The sequence below is a fragment of the Eleginops maclovinus genome, chromosome 13, assembly GCF_036324505.1.
Source record: "Eleginops maclovinus isolate JMC-PN-2008 ecotype Puerto Natales chromosome 13, JC_Emac_rtc_rv5, whole genome shotgun sequence".
In the NCBI taxonomy this organism is placed as follows: Eukaryota; Metazoa; Chordata; class Actinopteri; order Perciformes; family Eleginopidae; genus Eleginops; species Eleginops maclovinus.
In genome coordinates, this window is record NC_086361.1 from 22253335 (window position 1) to 22272805 (window position 19471).

Below are 19471 nucleotides of genomic sequence, written 5' to 3' on the forward strand. Positions count from 1 at the left end.
AAAACAAAAATAATTAAAGAACAAATGATCTGATAAATGCCTTTAAATCACAAGAAAATGTCTTTTAAAAAATGTAATAAAATGTAAAAAAAACCACAATAAAATCCCCAAAAATAAATAAATAAAAGCATTTATTAATTAATAAAAAGTTACAGAAATAATCAAGAAATGAAAGTGAACATTCATTATTATTATTATTTATCCGCATCCTAATGAATTAAAAAAGATATTTAGCTTAATTTAGACTTTTAATATCCTTACAGGTTAGGGTGATTTTAAAAAGTGTTTTTAAAGAAAAATGTCCCATGTTTTAAACTGTATTAAATAAAAGGGATTACGTTGTGCAAAACTAACACATATTAAAAGCTATTTTAAAACAAATATGAAATAGATTTGATCGTCGAACTCTGAGGATGTTATTCGCTTTAATAACTCTGCAGACCACACCTGACAACACACACACACACACACACACACACACACACACACACACACACACACACACACACACACACACACACACACACACACACACACACACACACACACACACACACACACACACACACACTGCTGGTTTCATCCTGAGTGTGTGTTGTTGCTGCAGAGACAGAAGACTCATCCCTGATTCATCAAACTGACATGCAGAGTGAATTATATCTTTCAGAGTTATGAAGCAGCGTCCTGGTGGAGACTGCAGTCACACATCTCAGGACTTTAGACTTGAATCAAAATCAAAACCATTTAGGTTTCCAGATCCTTTCTGTTCAAACAGACGGCACCGGGGGGCGAATAAAGACTTGTTAAGGACTTGGAACTCAAAGTTTGGGACTTGGGACTCAACCCAGGATTTTTTGACTGGACTTTCTGGTCATGACTTGGGATTTTCTTGACTTACGACTTGATTAAGGTCTATACTTTTGACTCGACTCAGGCCTGTCTTTATTTGGGACTTCCTGGTCTTGACTCGTGAATTGACTTGGGACTTTCCTTTCTCTGGACTCTGGTCTGTCCTTATTTGGGACTTGCCATCCTTAACTCGGGGCCTTGATCCCTCTCAGCCTCTGTCTTTGAGTCGACGGGTCATCAGCGGGGGTTATGCCACACACACACACACACACACACACACACACACACACACACACACACACACACACACACACACACACACACACACACACACGCACACACACACACACACACACACACACACAGAAAGGTGTGAGAGAGCCCTTCACTTTACGGCTCGGTGGAGGTGGAGGAAGTGAAGCAGTAAAGTGGAGTCGCGCTCCGGAGCTCGAGCTCAATTCCAAGTCCACGATGGGAAGAGACAGCTCTGAAAACCTCCTCAGGATCGACGAGACAATGAGAGTCTTTTTCTTTTGGTTTGTTTTACAGCTCCCCCTGCATCTGCAATCTGTATTTCCTCCTGTCACTGTGTAATGTGCGAAAACACCAACAAAGTGTTTTTGTTATTATCGGTTCTGTTTCTTCACATGCCAATGAATATGTCCCCTCTGAGGGATGAATAACTACATAAACCTCTGATAATTACGCTAAATATCAGATACATTTAGATGTGCTTTATTGATCCCAATTTTGGAATATGTTTTATTGCACAAGCACGTTAAAAAATAGCAGCAAGAAAAGGAACATTTGGAGGTAAATATAGTATAGTTTTCACTGTGAAATGAAACATGCAGACACATAAGCAATAAAAGTTCTACTGACAGAAAGATGTATATATTATATTACTGGATATTAAATGCATTCAAGCAGAAGCAGCCTTTTAATCACAACTGTTTTACACATCTTTGAGAGAAGAAATGATGGGTGTCAAATATAAGAAAAGAAGTGAGAACATTTTCCTTTGAGTTGAAGTTTAGTTGACGTAAAAAGAAGCAAAAAATGGGAATAGATAAATAAGGTTTTACATTTGAGGCGGACAAATGGACCCAAATGGATTCAGCAACAAAGAAGAAGAAGAAGAAGAGCCCAGAGAATTCAAATGAGGAGTAATTTGTCTTCATTACACAAACAAACTGAAGAAGAAGTCAGAGAACAGACGGTATAAATGCAGAAGCAGGTAACCACAAGGTGCAGCTGCAGGGAGCAGGTGAAATAAAGAGGAAACTCTGATTGGATAGAAGACAACGACTGGAAACACACAGACAGGGAGGATGAGGCTAAACATTCAACAGGTTTGAAGAGAAGAGATGCTGCAGGAACTCACAGAACAACCACAGGAAACTGAAAATATAAAGACACTCATCACAGAACCGTGCAGAGCAAGAGCTAAAACATGAACTGTGAACTGTCCTCTGGAAAAATAACACAAGAACCAAACTAGTCTCATCTGCACGTATTCGCCAAAGGAGCCCTTGTCAATAAGAAGCTAATAGACTTTCAAAATAAAAGACATGCACACGTTTAAAACATGTAAATGTAAACATGCACTTACGACCTTGAGCTAAAGTCTTATTTGACTGCACTTATGAATTCATTTCCAAGTGAAAGTCTTAGTGTTTAAGCTTTGATAATTGGGTTTACATCATGTAATATCCCTGCTGCTTATTTCATTTCATACTGTTGTTTTATTGTCGTACGTTTTAGTCTTGCTAAATGTTTTCTTTGGGTCTACATGCTTTTATAAAAGATGCTTTATAAGTAAACAGTGTTGAGTGGAAAGTAAAACCTCAGTAGTTTTGTTTTGTGTTACATAACTCATGTTGTCTGGATAATCCTTGAATGTAAATGTTCATGTTCTTATTATGATTTACACAGGGGTATCTCTTCGCTGTTATGTGTTTGTTACCTTTAAAAGAAGAGATAACTTTGCTCTTCATCCTAATAAGAATAGAACTACAGCTTCTTCTAACATCTGTTGGAGAAGAAACAAAAGTTAGAAGAAGAAGCCGCTTAAGTTCCATCCTCACTACTTAGTCTCCTCCACAAGTCCCTACAAAGACAAAGCAAAACTTGGTGGAACTCAATTTGAAAAGTAAAGTTCAAAGACTTCTGTCCAGATTCTACCGGTGATTGATATCAAACAGAGAGACTTTTCCACATGCTTTATTCTCCTCAGATCTCTATTTAAATCCTCTCTGCCGAGCACTCAGCCTCCAACCGGCAGAAATATGAAATATCAGAGCGCTGCAAAGGGAGTCCTGCAGGCCCATTATGCAAATCCAGGCATCACTTGTGGGCCGTCCACACTTTGCCACAACAGGAACACAGAGTCTGCCCTAATGGCCCACACTCAGTAAACACAAGCCCTATCCCATGTGGATTTGAGACAACAAAAGATTAGCACTATTTGCAAATATACAACTGAGTTCAAAGGCACGGCTCCATGGCCTCGCTTCCCTTCTTTTGTCTGAACGCAGAGCTTTGAATGTGTTAAGGCATCAAAACAGCAGCAGATTTGTAGGAATTACACTTTAAGTCCCTGAAATCACTCCAAGACTAAAGTCCTTCAAAATAAAATAATACAAATATATAAAAACTGTAAAAATGAAGGTTTTTTTAATGGAGATGTTTGAGAGAAAAGTGAAACAGCTCCCCAAATATTTAATATATACTGTAGAGGGAGGTTCAGTATGGTCTGGGCCAGTGGGAGGTGTTTGAACCCGGTCAGAGAGACGATGTCTGCGCACAGGCCACGCCCCACATCCCCATGAGGTCCCTGGGGGCCCTTAAAGGATGAGGCCTCAGGATTTTGGAAAGCAGTATCTCTCGGGCCTTTCTCTCTGTCAGAGTCACTGAGCCCTCTGAAAACACTTTCAAAACATCTTGGGATTTTTCTTTCTGCTTGGAAATATGACTTCAACCAACACAACTGACCAGCGCCTGGAGCATCTCCTCAGCGCCGTGGAGAGCGAGTTCCAGAAGGGCAGCGAGAAGGGAGACGCGTCGGAGAGGGATATTAAACTGAGCCTGGATGATGCTGACTTATGGAACAAGTTCAAAGAGTTGACCAACGAGATGATTGTCACCAAAACTGGAAGGTAGGTCCGAAAATAAATAAATCCTTTGGAGAAGCAGCAGCAGTGGTGGCGTTTTGGCGCACCTTTCTCGCATTTTACGCACGGTGTTTTCAGTTTAAGGACAATACATTAGTTCGTAGAAATGTTCTTAAATGTAAAAATCGGGGTTTATTTTTATCACACAAGCTTGCATGTCGTATAGTGCTCTTTCAAAAGCTCCTGAGGCCTTAGAGGCCTTGGTTAAAACAGAACTAAATTAAAATCACGTGCGTAAAAATGTAAACTCCCACACACATGCTTACAAATGTCTCCTTGTTGTTTTTCCAGGAGGATGTTCCCGGTGCTCAGAGCCAGTGTCAGCGGCCTGGACCCCAACGCCATGTACTCAGTGCTGCTGGACTTCGTGGCCGCGGATAACAACCGGTGGAAATATGTGAACGGGGAGTGGGTTCCCGGCGGCAAACCGGAGCCCCAGAGCCCCAGCTGCGTGTACATCCACCCGGACTCACCCAACTTCGGAGCGCACTGGATGAAAGCGCCAGTCTCCTTCAGCAAAGTGAAACTCTCCAACAAACTCAACGGTGGCGGACAGGTGAGAACATTAATAATTATAGTGATGTCAAAAGCACTTCAGGTAATATTCCAGCTGTGCCAAGTTAGGTTTTTCTGGATAAATAAACACAAAAATCAGGAATATATTGATGTGAGGAGGTAATTTGATATTCAAAGCTTTAAAATGACCTTAAACATAATAAATATTTCTAAAATCCTACCACTCATTCAAGGAAATGTGTTGAAAACATGACAAAATCATTTGGATAACTTAAAAAAGGCTCTCATTTTTTCCTTTTTTTGCCACCTTCACCTCATCTGATAGAAATACTGCAGTGTCTCTTTAAAATATTCATCCTGCTTTTTATTATTATGATAAATAATCACATTTATTGTTGTTTTCCACAGATCATGTTGAATTCTCTGCATAAATACGAGCCGAGGATACACATCGTGAAGGTCGGAGGCATCCAGAAGATGATCAGCAGTCAGTCCTTCCCCGAAACACAGTTCATTGCAGTCACTGCTTACCAGAATGAAGAGGTATGCATGAAGAAACTAAAAAAACACTCTAAATAAAACCTTTCTTTGATTCATCTTCGATTTAGATTAAAATGCTAACTCATGTCCGCTCTACAGATTACAGCTCTGAAGATAAAGCACAACCCCTTCGCCAAAGCCTTCTTGGATGCCAAAGAAAGGTAAAGACCTCAAATTATTCCTTAGATTTTCTGGAACAAACTTTCCAACCATTACCTACCTATTCTATAAATTATTTCATGTTATTTAATTCGACATTTTTGATTATTTTGGTCTGCTTTTTTCTGTAGTTCTGTGTGGAAAAGTTTATCATTTCTTTTGTCTTTGATTGCAGGAGTGACCACAAAGACATCTCCGATCACAGTGCAGACAACCAACAGTCTGGTTACTCTCAGCGTGAGTTTCCTTTATTCCTGTTCTTCTAAAATGCCATAACCGTACATACATTAAAAGTATACTACCACACAGAGAACTTTGATGTGTTAAATGACTTCATTTATTCTTCATTCCCACAGTTGGAGGATGGTTCCTCCCCGGTCAGAGCCCCATCTGCCCCAGCAGCAGCCCTCCTCAGTTCAGCAGCTCGGCGGGTCACTCCTCCGGCTCGTACTGCGAACGGTACTCCAGCCTCAGGAGCCACAGAGCGGCCCCGTACCCCACCCACTACCCCCACCGCACCTCCAGCTCAAGTAAGACCCCCACTCACACCTTGATTATAATATTTATTGCACATTTCTGCGCAACCATCCCCTGAAACCCTCACATTTATCACTCAAGGATTCAAAATAAATGTGAGAATTTGGCTTAACTTGTGATTCTGTTCCTCTTTTCTCCAGATAACTACATGGACAACACTGCCGGGTCTCTGCCCTCTCATGACAGCTGGTCCGCTCTGCAGATCCCAAACTCCTCCGGCATGGGAACACTGTCCCACAGCTCCAACTCCACCTCAAACTCCAGGTATGCATCTCTCATTTTAACCATGCATTTGAAAAGAAGTGTAGAAAGTCTTGCTCTAAATTGGATCTAAGTTGAAGATCATTGGATTAAAAACTCAAAAAAGATTTTTGTAGTTTTATCGTTTTGTTTGTAAGTAAATTTGAGTCGATGTCGTCCAGGATTTTCCATAACCCCAGTGTCCCATTGCTGTATAGAGAGTCTTGTTATTTATGAGATTATTAAGATGATACCAAAAATGTTTCTTGGAACCAAATGTAGGGTTCATTTCTGGGTAAATGATGGGCAGGGACGGCCTCGCTATCTTTAACCCCTCAGTTTTTGAGTGGATGATAAGAAGTACCAACATAATAATAACCCCCTCTTCTCCCTCTCGTCCCACAGTCAGTACCCCAGCCTGTGGTCGGTCGCCGGCACCACCCTCGCCCCGTCGGGCTCTGCCTCGGGCTCCATCCCCGGGGGTCTGACCTCCCAGTTCCTTAGGGGCTCCTCCTACACCGGCCTGACCTCCTCGCTGCCCGTCTCCTCGCCCTCCTCCATGTACGACCCCAACCTGAGCGAGGTGGGCGTCGGGGAGGCGCAGTTCGAGAGCTCCATCGCCCGGCTCACCGCCTCCTGGGCGCCGGTGGCTCAGAGCTACTGAGCTGGAAACATCTGAAGCAGCTTGGAGACTAAAGACACACATCCTGCAGAAGAGGAAATGTGACGAGACCTGCAGGAGTCTGTTCCTGCGTGTGCAGAAGTTTAAAAAGTCATTCCAGTGCCTCTAATGTAAAGAAAAGGTGTAAAGTTAAGAGGAATTCATACTGAACAATGTGCAAAGACGATCATCTCCATATTGGCTGCAACTCGCAATCATTTCCTTTAATATTAATCTATGAAAATACCATAAAATATTGAACATTTTCCACGCTACTTTCTCAAAATCCAAGGATGCCTTTAAATATCTTCTTTGGTCAGTGCAAAAACCAAAGATACTCTCTTTAATATGAGACAAAGCAGGGGAAATATCCACATTCGAGACAGTATCCACTGTCAAAAAATCTCCTTCCAGTTTAGAAACATCAGGAAATATTAAGCCGTCATGTTTTTACTCTTAAATATATGAGTCGAGATAAAAAGCACCCCTGGTTCTGCTAACATAATGTGTATATGTGTGTAAATAGATAAATTAACGCCCAGTGTTTTCCATATTTACTCATTGCAACAACTGTTTAAAAAAAAGACCGAAAGTGCCTTCTTCACCTCCTCCCTCCCCCCACCCCCCTGCACAAACGAGTGTACATAACTATCTATTTGTATTTGGACTCACTGTGAGTTTTATTTATGTCATTTAATAATAAATTAAAGTGTTTGTTTTCTCAAAAAAAACTTGATTTTGTCTTTTGTGTTTTGCACACGAGAAATGACTCCCGGAGTGTTTTCAGTTATAGTTTATGCCATTTTCTTACATTTTGAATAAGATGTATAGCTAAAGGGGGAAATAAGAGGGATTTAATCAGCATTTGTGTTGTTTTATTTACTTTAAACAAACATATGAAGCATAAAATATCACGAGGGATAACTTAAAGTCCCGTCATTTTTAAAGAGGACATGCAGCACCTCTTTTCACCCTCTGTCTGAAACCAGAGCCCAGTCTGCTCTGATTGGTTAGCTGGCCGACTCTGTTGTGATTTATCAACCTGCTTAGAGATGTCCCGCCCCTTAGCCTATCACGTACAATGTGTTGGAGCGCTAGCCAATGGAAGGGCAAGTGTTCTGTCGTGATGTCACCATGTTTTCCGGAACTTTGGGATTTTAGCCTTTAGCAGACCGATTTAAAACACACTACAGGAAAAGGTAAACCCCAAAAGCATAACGGGGCCCCTTTAAGGTCAAAGAGGGGCCACCGTGGGTTTTAATCAAGTAGAAAAACATCAGTAATATATTTTCTCATTTTGCCGCCTCAGGTTTAGAGTGGGGGTGTGACCCTCGTACATCAATCAATAATCAAACTTTAGCCCCCCCCCCCCCCAGCATTATGAGTTTTCTTTAAATACCGGCCTCCTCACGGCCCCGCTAAGTGAATGCGGTTTCTCTGACATGTAATTGAATCGACGAGATGACGGGGAATCGTCCGCTCCATCGGGGTCCCTCTCCGGCTCTGGCACCCTTTTGTTACAATCTGCGTTATGGTGCGACGCACGGCCGACACATTCAGATCTGCATGTGAGGAAAGACCGAGGTACTGAAAACAGGCCCAAAACTCATAACACCTGGGGGAGGAATATAATAAAGTCAGGTGTGAACGTTAGCAAAAGAGGACGTTTTGTGGTCCTAAAATGCACGTATAGACACACACTCCTCTCAGAGTATTTATCTGCACAACCCGAGCTGTCATAAATAATTCTATATTTTATAAAGTCAAACTCAACAACTCAAATCAGGTAACGCTATTATTATCCTTAACTTTATACCAGTTAGTAAAAAGGTGAATATTATAGCTGAAACTCACAATAAACAATTATATATTTGGTATCATAGAAGACAACAGAACTATCACTTTATAGAATTACAGTTTAAAAGGAGATAAGTTATATCAGATACATTAAAAATAATATGCATTATTATTTTAGATTATTTGTTTTGTTTTGGATTTTTACAAAATGTGTAATTTGTACTATTATTATTTATTTGTATTTTTATTGTTTAAATTATTATTTGATTTATTTTTTTAAATGTCTCATTTGTATCATTTATTTTATTTTCATTATTATTAATATTTATTTAATTGTATGCATTATTTTTAAATGTGTACTTTGTATTGTTATTATTATTTGTTGCATTATTATTGATACCAGTAGAAGTAGTATGATATTAAACTACATATAGCAAGCTTGAAGAAAAGACAAACAAGTAGGAAAATGTGAATGTGTGAAATTATTTTCATAAATAAGTAAAAACTCAGTAGAAACCATCGTTCCCAGCGCCGAGCTCAAAAGACAAAAAGTATATTTTACAGTAAAGGTATTTCCTGGCTTGGCTCACAGTGGAGGGAGGGGGTTTGGCCCTCATGACGTCAGTGGTGCGATGTGTTTTCAGGCAGAGCCCCGGCCCTCGGCTGTGATGGAGCGGTTCCTCACCGAGGTGCAAATGAAGGCGGGAGGGTCACGGGGCCACGAGCAAACAGTAATGAAGCAGCAATGTGACCCGCAGCTGGCGGGGCCGAGCGAGCAGAGCAAAGGTCCCTCAGGAGGAAAAATAACTCCACTTTACTGCCTCTACAAAATGTAGGAATTCATCTACGTTAGCTTAAAATACAGTAGCTGTCTTTGTGTCCACCGTCAGAGGAGAAACGGACGACCATTTTCGAGATAAAGGTGTTCAGAAATGTCCTTAAGTGTGTTTGTAATTGTTATTCTTACTGTTAAAGGTGCATCGGTGTCTAGGCAGCACTTCAATGCAGCGGGACATCATGAAAAGGCGTATAAACTCAGAAACAGTTCAGGAAAACCTGCCTGGTTATGCTTAGAAAAGAACATTGAAGATTGTGGTGGAAATAAGTACAAGTAAAATAAGATATGGACATAAATTCAGAAGGTAGCTGAGTAAATGTGGGGTTGGGTTTGGTTTTCTACAGGTCAGCTTTCATTTAGTCACCTGACCATTTGAACACTTCTAATTCTACGCAAACTAGTGATAAAACGCCAAAGGAGGTAAGAAATTAGCGTGTTATTCGGTGGTGAAGTGGACCTGTTTAACGTTGGTTGAGGTGGAGGTCGCTCTAGCCATTCGGCAACTTCAAAATATCGTTCAGATGTTTGGCCTGAAAAGTGTGGAAATAAGAAATCTGCGAGAGGCTCATTAGTCTGGTTTTCTCCACCATCTAGCTAAGTAGTTACCTGGGTCTTCAGGGGCTAAATACTGCAATGTTTCCACAGTTTATCCCTGACCTTGTCTCTCTGCTTGTGCTGGTAGGTTGAGTTTATCAGGGTCTCTTTGGTAAACTAAATAATATCATTAATTGCAGTTCTAAGAAATATACATCTAGAATGGATTGAGACGAGACATAGAGTTGGGAGTTTAATGACTTTATTATCAATGAACAAGAAAAGCCAACAAACACAGAGTTTCTGTGCCCTCGTGTTTCATCTCCAGTGTGTGTGTGTGTGTGTGTGTGTGTGTGTGTGTGTGTGTGTGTGTGTGTGTGTGTGTGTGTGTGTGTGTGTGTAAGAGTACCTGTTTATGAGCAGAAGTCCAGGCTTAGTGGGCAGGATGTTTGCTGATGGTCTTTGCTCAGTCTGGAGCGATAAACAGATCCTGCTGAGCCCCAGAGCCCTCTCACTTTGTGTGTGTGTGTGTGTGTGTGTGTGTGTGTGTGTGTGTGTGTGTGTGTGTGTGTGTGTGTGTGTGTGTGTGTGTGTGTGTCCACTGAGGCCTTTTGTTCTCCATCATGGCTCGGTGCTCGGTACACCGCAGCCTGCAGCCTGTGTTGGTCTTCACTAATTGACAATTGGAGTTTGCCTTTGCACACCGCCCTGCTCTCCGCCCCTGGAAGTGTGTGTATCAAATACGCCTTACAGAGTGTGTCCAGCACCCAGGTGTGGAGGGGTGGAGGTATCCAAACAACAGATGCAGATGTTGGGTTTGGGCTGTAGTAATCAGGGTTGGATGTGGCAGAGGGGGGTGTATGTTAAACACACCAAAACTTTCCATCAGTTTAAGGGACAGTAGTCACACACAGAATTGAGTAATAATTCTAAAGAATAGAGAAATGATAGTAATATGTTTACTATGAGGGGTATAAGGGTCATTCTGGGTCAACAAATAAATGTGTTTTTACAAAGGAGGAAAAATAATGGCAAACAATGACCTAAAAGTCCCAAATTAACGAGAAACTAATAGAAAAGTACAACTGTGTTTATTATTGTCAGGAAACTACATTGCTTCCCATTGCTAATCAGGTGATGCTATATCAGTGAATTCTTATTTAATTATTGCACGGCTATATCATCAATTTCTTCTCGTTATTTGTGATTTCTTTTCTTGTGATATTACCACTTTAATATCTGAGAATATCCCGCATTTTTGTCTCCTTAATTAACCGATTTAATCTTAAATTCTGGGTGAATATCACTCCACTTCCCTGGGTATGTATTTATGTATTATAGACCGCTTATATCCTGAGGAAAAACATCAGAAATGTAGTGCATGCAACAACAAAAAAAACAAGGATCCACTTCCTTCACTTTGCACCGATGGTTTAACCGCGTCCGGAAGGTCACCGGTGTCAAGTCCCTGAAGGACCAAGTGATACCGAGGTGTCCCTGAGCAAGGCACCGTTCCCTACACCGCTCCCCATACGCCGTACATATGGCAGCCCACTGCTCCCAACACTAGGATGGGTCAAATGCAGAATGTAAATGTCCTTAACGGTTCTATTCTAAGTAAATCTACGACCAAATCCTGGAAATTCAGAGTTATTTCTCGTAATCAAACCCCCTTCCCTCGACTTTGTATTTGTTTTATTTTTAACCTACAAAGGCCCCCAACACGCCACTGAGTAAGTGAGAGCAACAAGTGAAAATCTAAATCTGACGGATGATGCCAGTGTCTCATCTCTGTCCTCACGTCCCGTCCTCCTCCTCTTCCAGGAATTAGCCACACTCATCCCGATGGAAGAAGACAGAAGGCCTCCGCAAACACCACCATCATGACGGTGAGTCACATTGATTTACGATGAGCCGCTGCCAAAAAAACAAGTTTCAACTCTGGAACAGCGAGTCAGCGCTGGAGGATGATGGAGAGGGGGGAGGGGGGGGAGTGTTTGCAGACCGCCTCCCAAGAAACCCCAACCCCGACCCTGTGATGTCTGTGTGTCTTCGTTAATGAAGAAATTCTGGTACCTGGGTGAGACATTGCTGTCAGCTGAGCAGACTCTGCCTCCTCAGTGCCCCCTGAACGCACCGTCACACAGAAGCATCCCATCAGGCCTCTGGCTTCCCCTCCGATGCCACTCTGGTTTTCAAAGGTTCCCTAAAGGTCTTCTTTCAGAAGTACTCAGAAGTACTTTATTTATCCCAAACTGGGACATTTTTGACATACATCAGATACATTTCCAGCCAGTTCTGGTGAATTTTGAGTCCCAAACGATCCTGAATCTATAGCATTTGTTTTTAGCTTGCTAAGCTAATGCAACACATGGCCTTTCTGCCTCCAGCTTATAGATCCAGGGTAAGATAGGTGGCTGCAAAGACCTCTAACGTGCATGAATTTGCATCGTTTGCTGCCAAAATGTCAAAGTTTTTCAGCATTCAGTTAACATTTACTTAAATAATAATAACGCTTTATTTATAGAGCACATTTAAGTCACAAGGAGGTAAAATGTGTGATAATAAAAATAATAAAATACATAATGATCCCACAAAATGAATCCATACAACAAAATATAAAAACCCATAAAACAGATTTAAAAGAATGTATACACTATAAAATAATTAGAATGACAAAAGATTAAAAGAGCAACTTAAAAGGAAATGTCGTTAATAAAAGTGTTAAATAATATAAGTTAAAATCTTTGAAATAAATAAAACTATATAACATTTTATACCAAAAAGTAAATAATAGATACTAAAAGCTCCATTTAAAGGGAGCTGTCGCTAATAAAAAGCTAGTTTGAAAAGATGTGTCTTTACCTGCCGTTTACAAATGTCCACTGAGTTGGCCTCCCTGATGTTCCCTGGCAGGGTGTTCCAGAGTTTAGGAGCGTAGTGGATCATAAATAATTAAGATTCAACTCCTATTGTCATTCTGCAGAGGCCAGATCCAGGCCAATTAAAAAGTTGGATTTCTGGGAACAAACTCCAACTAGAGGTCATATCTTCAGAATATTAGCTGGTTCCGTACGGTTAAGATACAGGTGTACGGTGGCCTTGAAGGTCAAAACACAACAACACTTCACAAAAGCAATCACACAAAACAAAACGAGACATTGGTTTTCTTTGGAGCTTCAGGGGATATCACATATTTCTTGGACTATAATTCAACTCTTATATTGTATGCTGCAAGATCAAAATCCAAGATATTTTCGATTCCAATTCATACTGAAGTCCAGAGGGACCCCGTCTGATTAGTATGAAGAGTACAGGAAATTTTGAGCCACAAAACTGACCTGAATCTTTATATTTCCTTTACTTTGTCCACTCAGAAAACACTCTTGCGACAGTTGTCTGAGGAGTGTTTTTGAACTACACGAGCAATTTCACACATTAGGAGGAGTTGCTAGCCGGCATAAGCTAATGTATGTTTCCTGCAGTCGCCACAGTGATGGTGACAGCCTCTCACCGCCCTGACAGGACCGTTACCCGAGCACAGTCACACCAGCAGGAAAGACTTGTTAGCAAACTGGTCCTCACTGAAGGTACATTTAGCAGAGCAGCATGATATCCAGTGTGAGCCCAGTGAGAAAGCGTGGCTCTGCTCATCGGTGGCAGCGTGCTGGTTATCCTCAGGGTTCAGACGGCATGTCAGTCAGACAGGGAAGGCTTTCAAAAGGAGGAAATCACTGAAGCTAAAAGTCTGAATGATGCAAACTTGTCCCAATTTAATTCTGGGGAGACTGATAGGAACGATCCTCACGTTTTACTTTCAGTCACCACATCCTCACATTGTAAACATCCTGTAGACACGAGTCATGACATACTGCAGCGTATATAGTAAAGGTTGTATAAAGTATTTAAAGTCTCCAGAGGAAGCTGTGTGAAATGTGCCTGCAGATCCTACAACCAGTAAGGAAGTAGGAAAGACTTTGTGTTGATATTTCATTTGTTAATCCAACCAAAGAACATTAGGATACTGCATCATCAACTTTAAACTTCCCATTTCCCTACAGCTTTTGGATAAAGGCTACACTCATATTATTAGTAATATACTACTTGGCCTGGGAACTGGAAGGTCACCGGTTCAAGTCCCCGAAAGACCAGGTGCTACCGAGGTGTCCCTGAGCGAGGCGTCGTTCTCTACCCTGCTCCCCGGGCACCGTACATATGGCAGCCCACTGCTCCTAACACTAGCATGGGTCAAAAGCAGAACACTTTGGGCCTGTGCTCCAAGTTAATGTTTCTTGGTAAATCCTTTTCATCATTTTAGTTTTAAGAAGTTGTACTCCTACATTGACTCTAGTTTAGAGTTTGCTCAGTTTAGAACTTGGATAAATAGATGTATTTAATCAGTTTTCTGGTCATTGCACATAAAAACCCTACAGGATTAACTCCCTTTAGCACTCTAAAGCCCCTCTTCAAAAGGGAAACACTGCTCCCTGGTGGCTCAACACTAATCACCTCTCCATCCACTCAATGCTGCATTTCACCTTGTCTTAACATTTCTTTGACACACAATAATCGCACCTCTAACATGTTTAGAAACGCATCACCCATTGGATGTGATCGTAAAAAAGCAGGGATATAAAAATGTTTGGTCCTTTAACCTTTTAGGATTACAACCTTCTAAATTCATTGCCAGAAAAAACAAACAGGATTTAAAATGTTCTGCTTGCAATAATTTTGAGACGTTATATCTACAATATTGTGCAGCGAAACAAAGAATCACTCATTACACTTTATGTTTGTTTATTTAAAAAATCCATACACATCTTTAAATATTGAGACGACATGCAAACAGAAACACACGAAGCTCTGCACTTAAACGCATGAGAGACACGTTAGTCAACATAAATCTGTCCTGTAAGCAGAGCCTGATGCTCCGATCGGATGCTTGGAGACGTCACTCTCTGAGAGTCTCAACTGAACTTGGCTTTAGAGAAGTCCATCTCCGGGTGCTGAGACATGAACCTGCAGGGACGGAGAGTAGAGGGTCAGAAATCAGCAAAAATACATCTTGAAGTTTCTAAATTCCCTTTAAAACGGCTTTTAATACAGTATCATTTATTTGACCAGGATCCACATTAGCGCTTCAATAATAAAATAAAATATATTTTTATAGAACAATTTATTAATAATGATAAATAATATCTGATTAATTGCTCAGAATTAATCAGAAGTCTCTGATCTTTGGGTTAAAGAACGGCTGCATTATTTAAAGGTGCCACAGAAAGCATCTATCTGGTATTTACATTGTTCTCTGATGTCTACAAATAAGGTATATAACTTTGGTTGATCCAAAAAATGTCCAGATGCAGTTTTACAGACCCATTTACAACCCTATGATTTGGTCCTAGAATGGAACAAGCTGAATTGCCTCATGTGGGGGCTCATTTACATAATGATGACGAGCTCTGTTCTGATTGGCTGGTTTACAAGGAGCAATCCATGGCTGCCTCAGAGCCCACAGAAGTAAGTGAAGTTCGCGAAACTGTGAGGGTTATTGGCATCCAACCTTACCTGTGTGAGTCTTTATCGGAGGAGGAAACCGAGGAATCTGAAGAACAGCCAGTTGGTCGGAGATTGGAGAGCAACGTTACGGAGTGGTGAGTGTTAGCGTTAGTGTTTCCAGCAGCTGGTGTACGCAAATGTTTGGGCTGGACTACCGTGTGTTACGTCACACAAAGGGGTTGTTGTAATTCCCCCGTTTTCCCGCTGTGATATTCATATTCATGATTTGCACGTGAAGGAGGAAACAATGGTGTTTGAGGTTCACGGTATGTCAGCTCAACACACCAAACCCTCCTTATTCAACTGTGCCGAGGTGAATACAGTTTTCCATTCTATGGCACCTTTAAATTCTCCTCACATGTTCCCCCTCGAGCGCCTCCCTGTGGCCAAAGAGTTATTTTTTTAGCCTCCATCAGACAACACGTTGGATGATAAAAAACCTTCCTGACTACGGCTCATTGTTTAACTCTAATAAAACCAAACGGGATTCTTTGGAGGCCGATTTAACGAGCTTAAACAGGAAGTGGAGCTCAAAATAACTGCTGCTCTCAGAGGAGACGCACTGAGGAGGTTTTTTACCGACAGCATGATAAGAGAGCGCCCTTCACAAACATCTGTCATATTTCAGCTGATCCCTCATTACATTTCAGTCAAGCATCAGTGAGTTAACGCAGTCCAGATCTAAACACCTCAGAATCGAGGAAGCCTACCTAGCAACAACATCTTCATTATTATTATGGCAGATTAAAGCACTGCTCAGAAACATTAATGGAGTAATATTTAATCTGTGCAAACACCAGAGCAAAACTGAAGAAAGGCAGCTTTTAAATGCGCTCTTCATATAAAACCTTTACACGTCATAAAGCTTCTGTCAAACTGCGTTCTTCTTTGGACGGTGAGCCAGTACAACCCCACAGAGGTCAGGTGATAGCTAAGAGGAACGGGTGTATTTGTATAAACTCACTTTTTGAGAATGTCTTGTTTCTTCTGCTCTTCAGATGTCGGCAGGCCCATGGATTTCTGCCTCTGGTCGTACATCATCTTCTCCACCATACCACGCGTCTCTCCGTCCAGATCGGACAGCTGATCAGCAGGAAAACACACACAGATGAGTCTTAACTACAGATGAAATCAGGGAAAACACACCTGAAACACTTCGGCTTCAAATCATTTACCTTTGAGTTCTCTGGAGACACTTTCTTGGTGTTGATTTCTGGATCTGTGGTCACAATCTTGCTCCACCACTCCATCTTATTGATCTGAAATCAAAGCACATAATCAGGTTTGACAGCTCTTGAGACGGACCGATGGTTTTAATTTACCCTGACCCACACCAACCTTTTCTAAGTGCACCGTGACAACCTTTCCGTCGTCCAGGAGCCAGTTGCTTTCCTCCACCTTCACGTCGTTGCACAGCTGGCCCTCCAGGACGGGCGGGTGTCCCTTCAGCCCCACCTTGATGGTGCGTCGCTGGATGTCCACCACCACGTCTCTCCCCTTGATGCGGAACTTCACGTCAAAAGGCACGACGAGCTGCAGGAAGATAGATGCATATAGCTTTTAAAACTTTTATAGATAGCATGCTGCACACAAGGGTTTCCTGCAGGAGGACTACAGAAAGAGAGGGGGTTAATACAGATCCAGATCCATAGCTACGGGAATCTGTACACATGCAAACTGAGATGTTAGGGTACATTTGTTATAACCCTGAATGAAGCCTTGCAACAACAGAAGCATATTTTGTATATATACACGGTCCTTTTACTCTTAATGAACGAATAAATATTGTTTTACTACCCAAAACTAAGGGGATTTCTTTGCATCCTCTATCAAAGGTGTCGGACATCAATGCAATTGTTGAGTAAACTTTATATCTCTTAAACCAACTATGGAAGTGGGATTGATTGACACAATTACTTATATTAAGTCGGCTGTATTTGCTTAAGGAACAGTGTTGACTTTCGATTTAATATTTATTTCTTATCCTTAATAGGCGGAAGTAGATGCTTTAAGTGCATAATGAAGAAATATTGGCTTGATATTGGTAATGGTTACTGGAAGAGAACTGGGGAAACCAGTTGGTGACGCCGAAGCAGTCAACAGACACTCACGTCTACTTCAGACAGGGATTGTGTCCACTTGTAGTTGGGCAGGTCGGCTCCGTTTCCTGCGTTGGGCTTCATTTTATCTTTGTCCTTCTCATCCTCCTCTCCGTCGGACTCAGTCTGAGGGAAGTCAAAATGTCAGCGGAGGCTTATAAACAAACACTTTATTCTCTGTGGATCCGTCCACTCACCCCCTTCTCTTTCTCTACTTTGTCCTCCTTTTCTGGTTCGGCCTTCGTTGATGTTTCCACCTTCTTTTTCTCCTCTTCTTTCTTTTTCTAAAATACAAATCAAGAAATATGTTTAATAGACCATTGACAAGGATTTGCATCTGACAGGAGCATCAAGGCTTTGGGATTCACCTTGTCGAGTTCAGACTGAAGTTTCTCTGCTTCTTCGTCGGTCAGCTCCTGAATCCTTGGAACCTCTTTCTTTTTCTTCTCCTCCTCTAACTTTGCTGCTCTTTCAGCTTTCGCTTTCTTTTCCTTCTCCAGTTTCATCTGCTTTTCTTTTTGGGACTTCATCGCTAGCTTGTTGTGGTGGACGACAACATCTCTGACAAGCTGAAAAAGAAAGAAATGAGGTATAAAATGAGGTATACTTCTGAATTGCATGGTCTAAAACGTCTGATTTTGTGCTGGTGCAGGTGCATTTCTCACCTTCTCTGCAGCACCTGGTTCAGCACCGGTGAAGAAGTCTGTTTTGCGGCGCAGGAAACTGAAAAATGTGTTTACTAGCTGTTGAGAGAAAGGAAGACGAGGTCAAAAATATATTCACACTCATTTCTACCATGTACTTTAATCCTTAAATTAAATGAGGCGTAGCACACCATGCAATAGAAAATATGAATCCAAAACTGTCTTAGCCAAATATTTATAATATTATATAATACTACCTTTATTTTAATTATTAGACACGTGTGTACAAAGACAAGTCAGATTGTTCCAGAAGATCTGACACCACACACACAGGGCCAAGCTTCTCAATGCTGCATAATAATGTTGAGCTGTATAATGTATATTTATCCAACATTAAACTCATCTTCAAAGAATATCAACCCTAAAATAACTAGTTTTAACAAGATGGTAAACGAGATTAAACTGAAAGGTGGTGCTTATTTATTAGTTTCTTGTATGCAACGTTTACCATAACCTTCTATTTATTGAAAAGTAAGTTAATGGTGTGTTCAGCTATTGATCACCATCGCAATTTTAGCATAACCTTGTGAAATAGTTGTTTTTCCTCATAATAAACGCTTTTAAACGACATTTAACAGAAGTATTGTGCTAATTTGCTTGGTTCTTGTATGCAAAATGTAACATGCCATCCCCTTGATTTAAAAAAGTAAAGTTTCCATATGCTCAGCTATTGATAATGATAATAATATCAGCTTAAACCTGTAAGAAAGTTGCTTTCTCCTCATAAGAAACGCTTACAGGCGAGGTTAGCATCCAGGCTAACTGCATTAGCTTCTATATTAGCATGTTAGCTTCCACATGTTACCAACACGCTAACTTACCTCCTGTATTCCTCCTTCCTGTTGTTGCGCCAGGGTAAGCAACATGCCGTCAAACTTGTCCTCATCGTCTCCCATGTTGGTGGATTTAAAACCGGTTAAATCAAACGTTAGATGCGAGAATGACACGCAAAAAGTAGATTTGAACGACAATGTGAGGCCCGTAGTCACGTTACACACTTCCTGGAAACAAGCCCCGCCTACGTGCGATTTGACCAATTGGAAGGAGAGAATTTGATTGGCAGCTGAAATATCCAATGAAATTAGAGTGTTGGTTGGAGAGGAAAGTGCCCAGGAAGAATATTCTAGATGACACCAAAAAAAGTAAAAAAAAAAGGATTTTTAACTTTTGTTATTTTAAAAAGCAATACAAGTAGTGCTTTATCATTTTGCGTTTGCTGAGTGAGTTTATGGCCACAACGTTGAGAAAAAATATAAGAATAAATT

General features: G+C 41.1%; 2 protein-coding genes across 2 annotated transcripts; one reads left to right on the forward strand and one right to left on the reverse strand.

Moving 5' to 3' along the window:
• The first annotated feature begins 3819 nt into the window (after window positions 1-3819).
• Window positions 3820-6678, forward strand: tbxta (T-box transcription factor Ta). Its single transcript, XM_063899808.1, has 8 exons — window positions 3820-4007; window positions 4314-4578; window positions 4947-5081; window positions 5178-5239; window positions 5413-5474; window positions 5594-5767; window positions 5915-6038; window positions 6420-6678. The coding sequence occupies exons 1-8, from the start codon at window positions 3820-3822 to the stop codon at window positions 6676-6678; spliced, it is 1269 nt and encodes a 422-aa protein (XP_063755878.1).
• A 7946-nt stretch (window positions 6679-14624) lies between these two features.
• Window positions 14625-19234, reverse strand: nudc (nudC nuclear distribution protein). The gene is made up of 9 exons (XM_063900067.1): window positions 19028-19234; window positions 18168-18245; window positions 17871-18071; window positions 17700-17786; window positions 17515-17628; window positions 16742-16936; window positions 16579-16662; window positions 16368-16486; window positions 14625-14863 (listed from the first exon to the last, which is right to left on the reverse strand). The coding sequence occupies exons 1-9, from the start codon at window positions 19100-19102 to the stop codon at window positions 14812-14814; spliced, it is 1005 nt and encodes a 334-aa protein (XP_063756137.1). The 5' UTR covers window positions 19103-19234; the 3' UTR covers window positions 14625-14811.
• Between the last annotated feature and the right edge of the window lie 237 nt (window positions 19235-19471).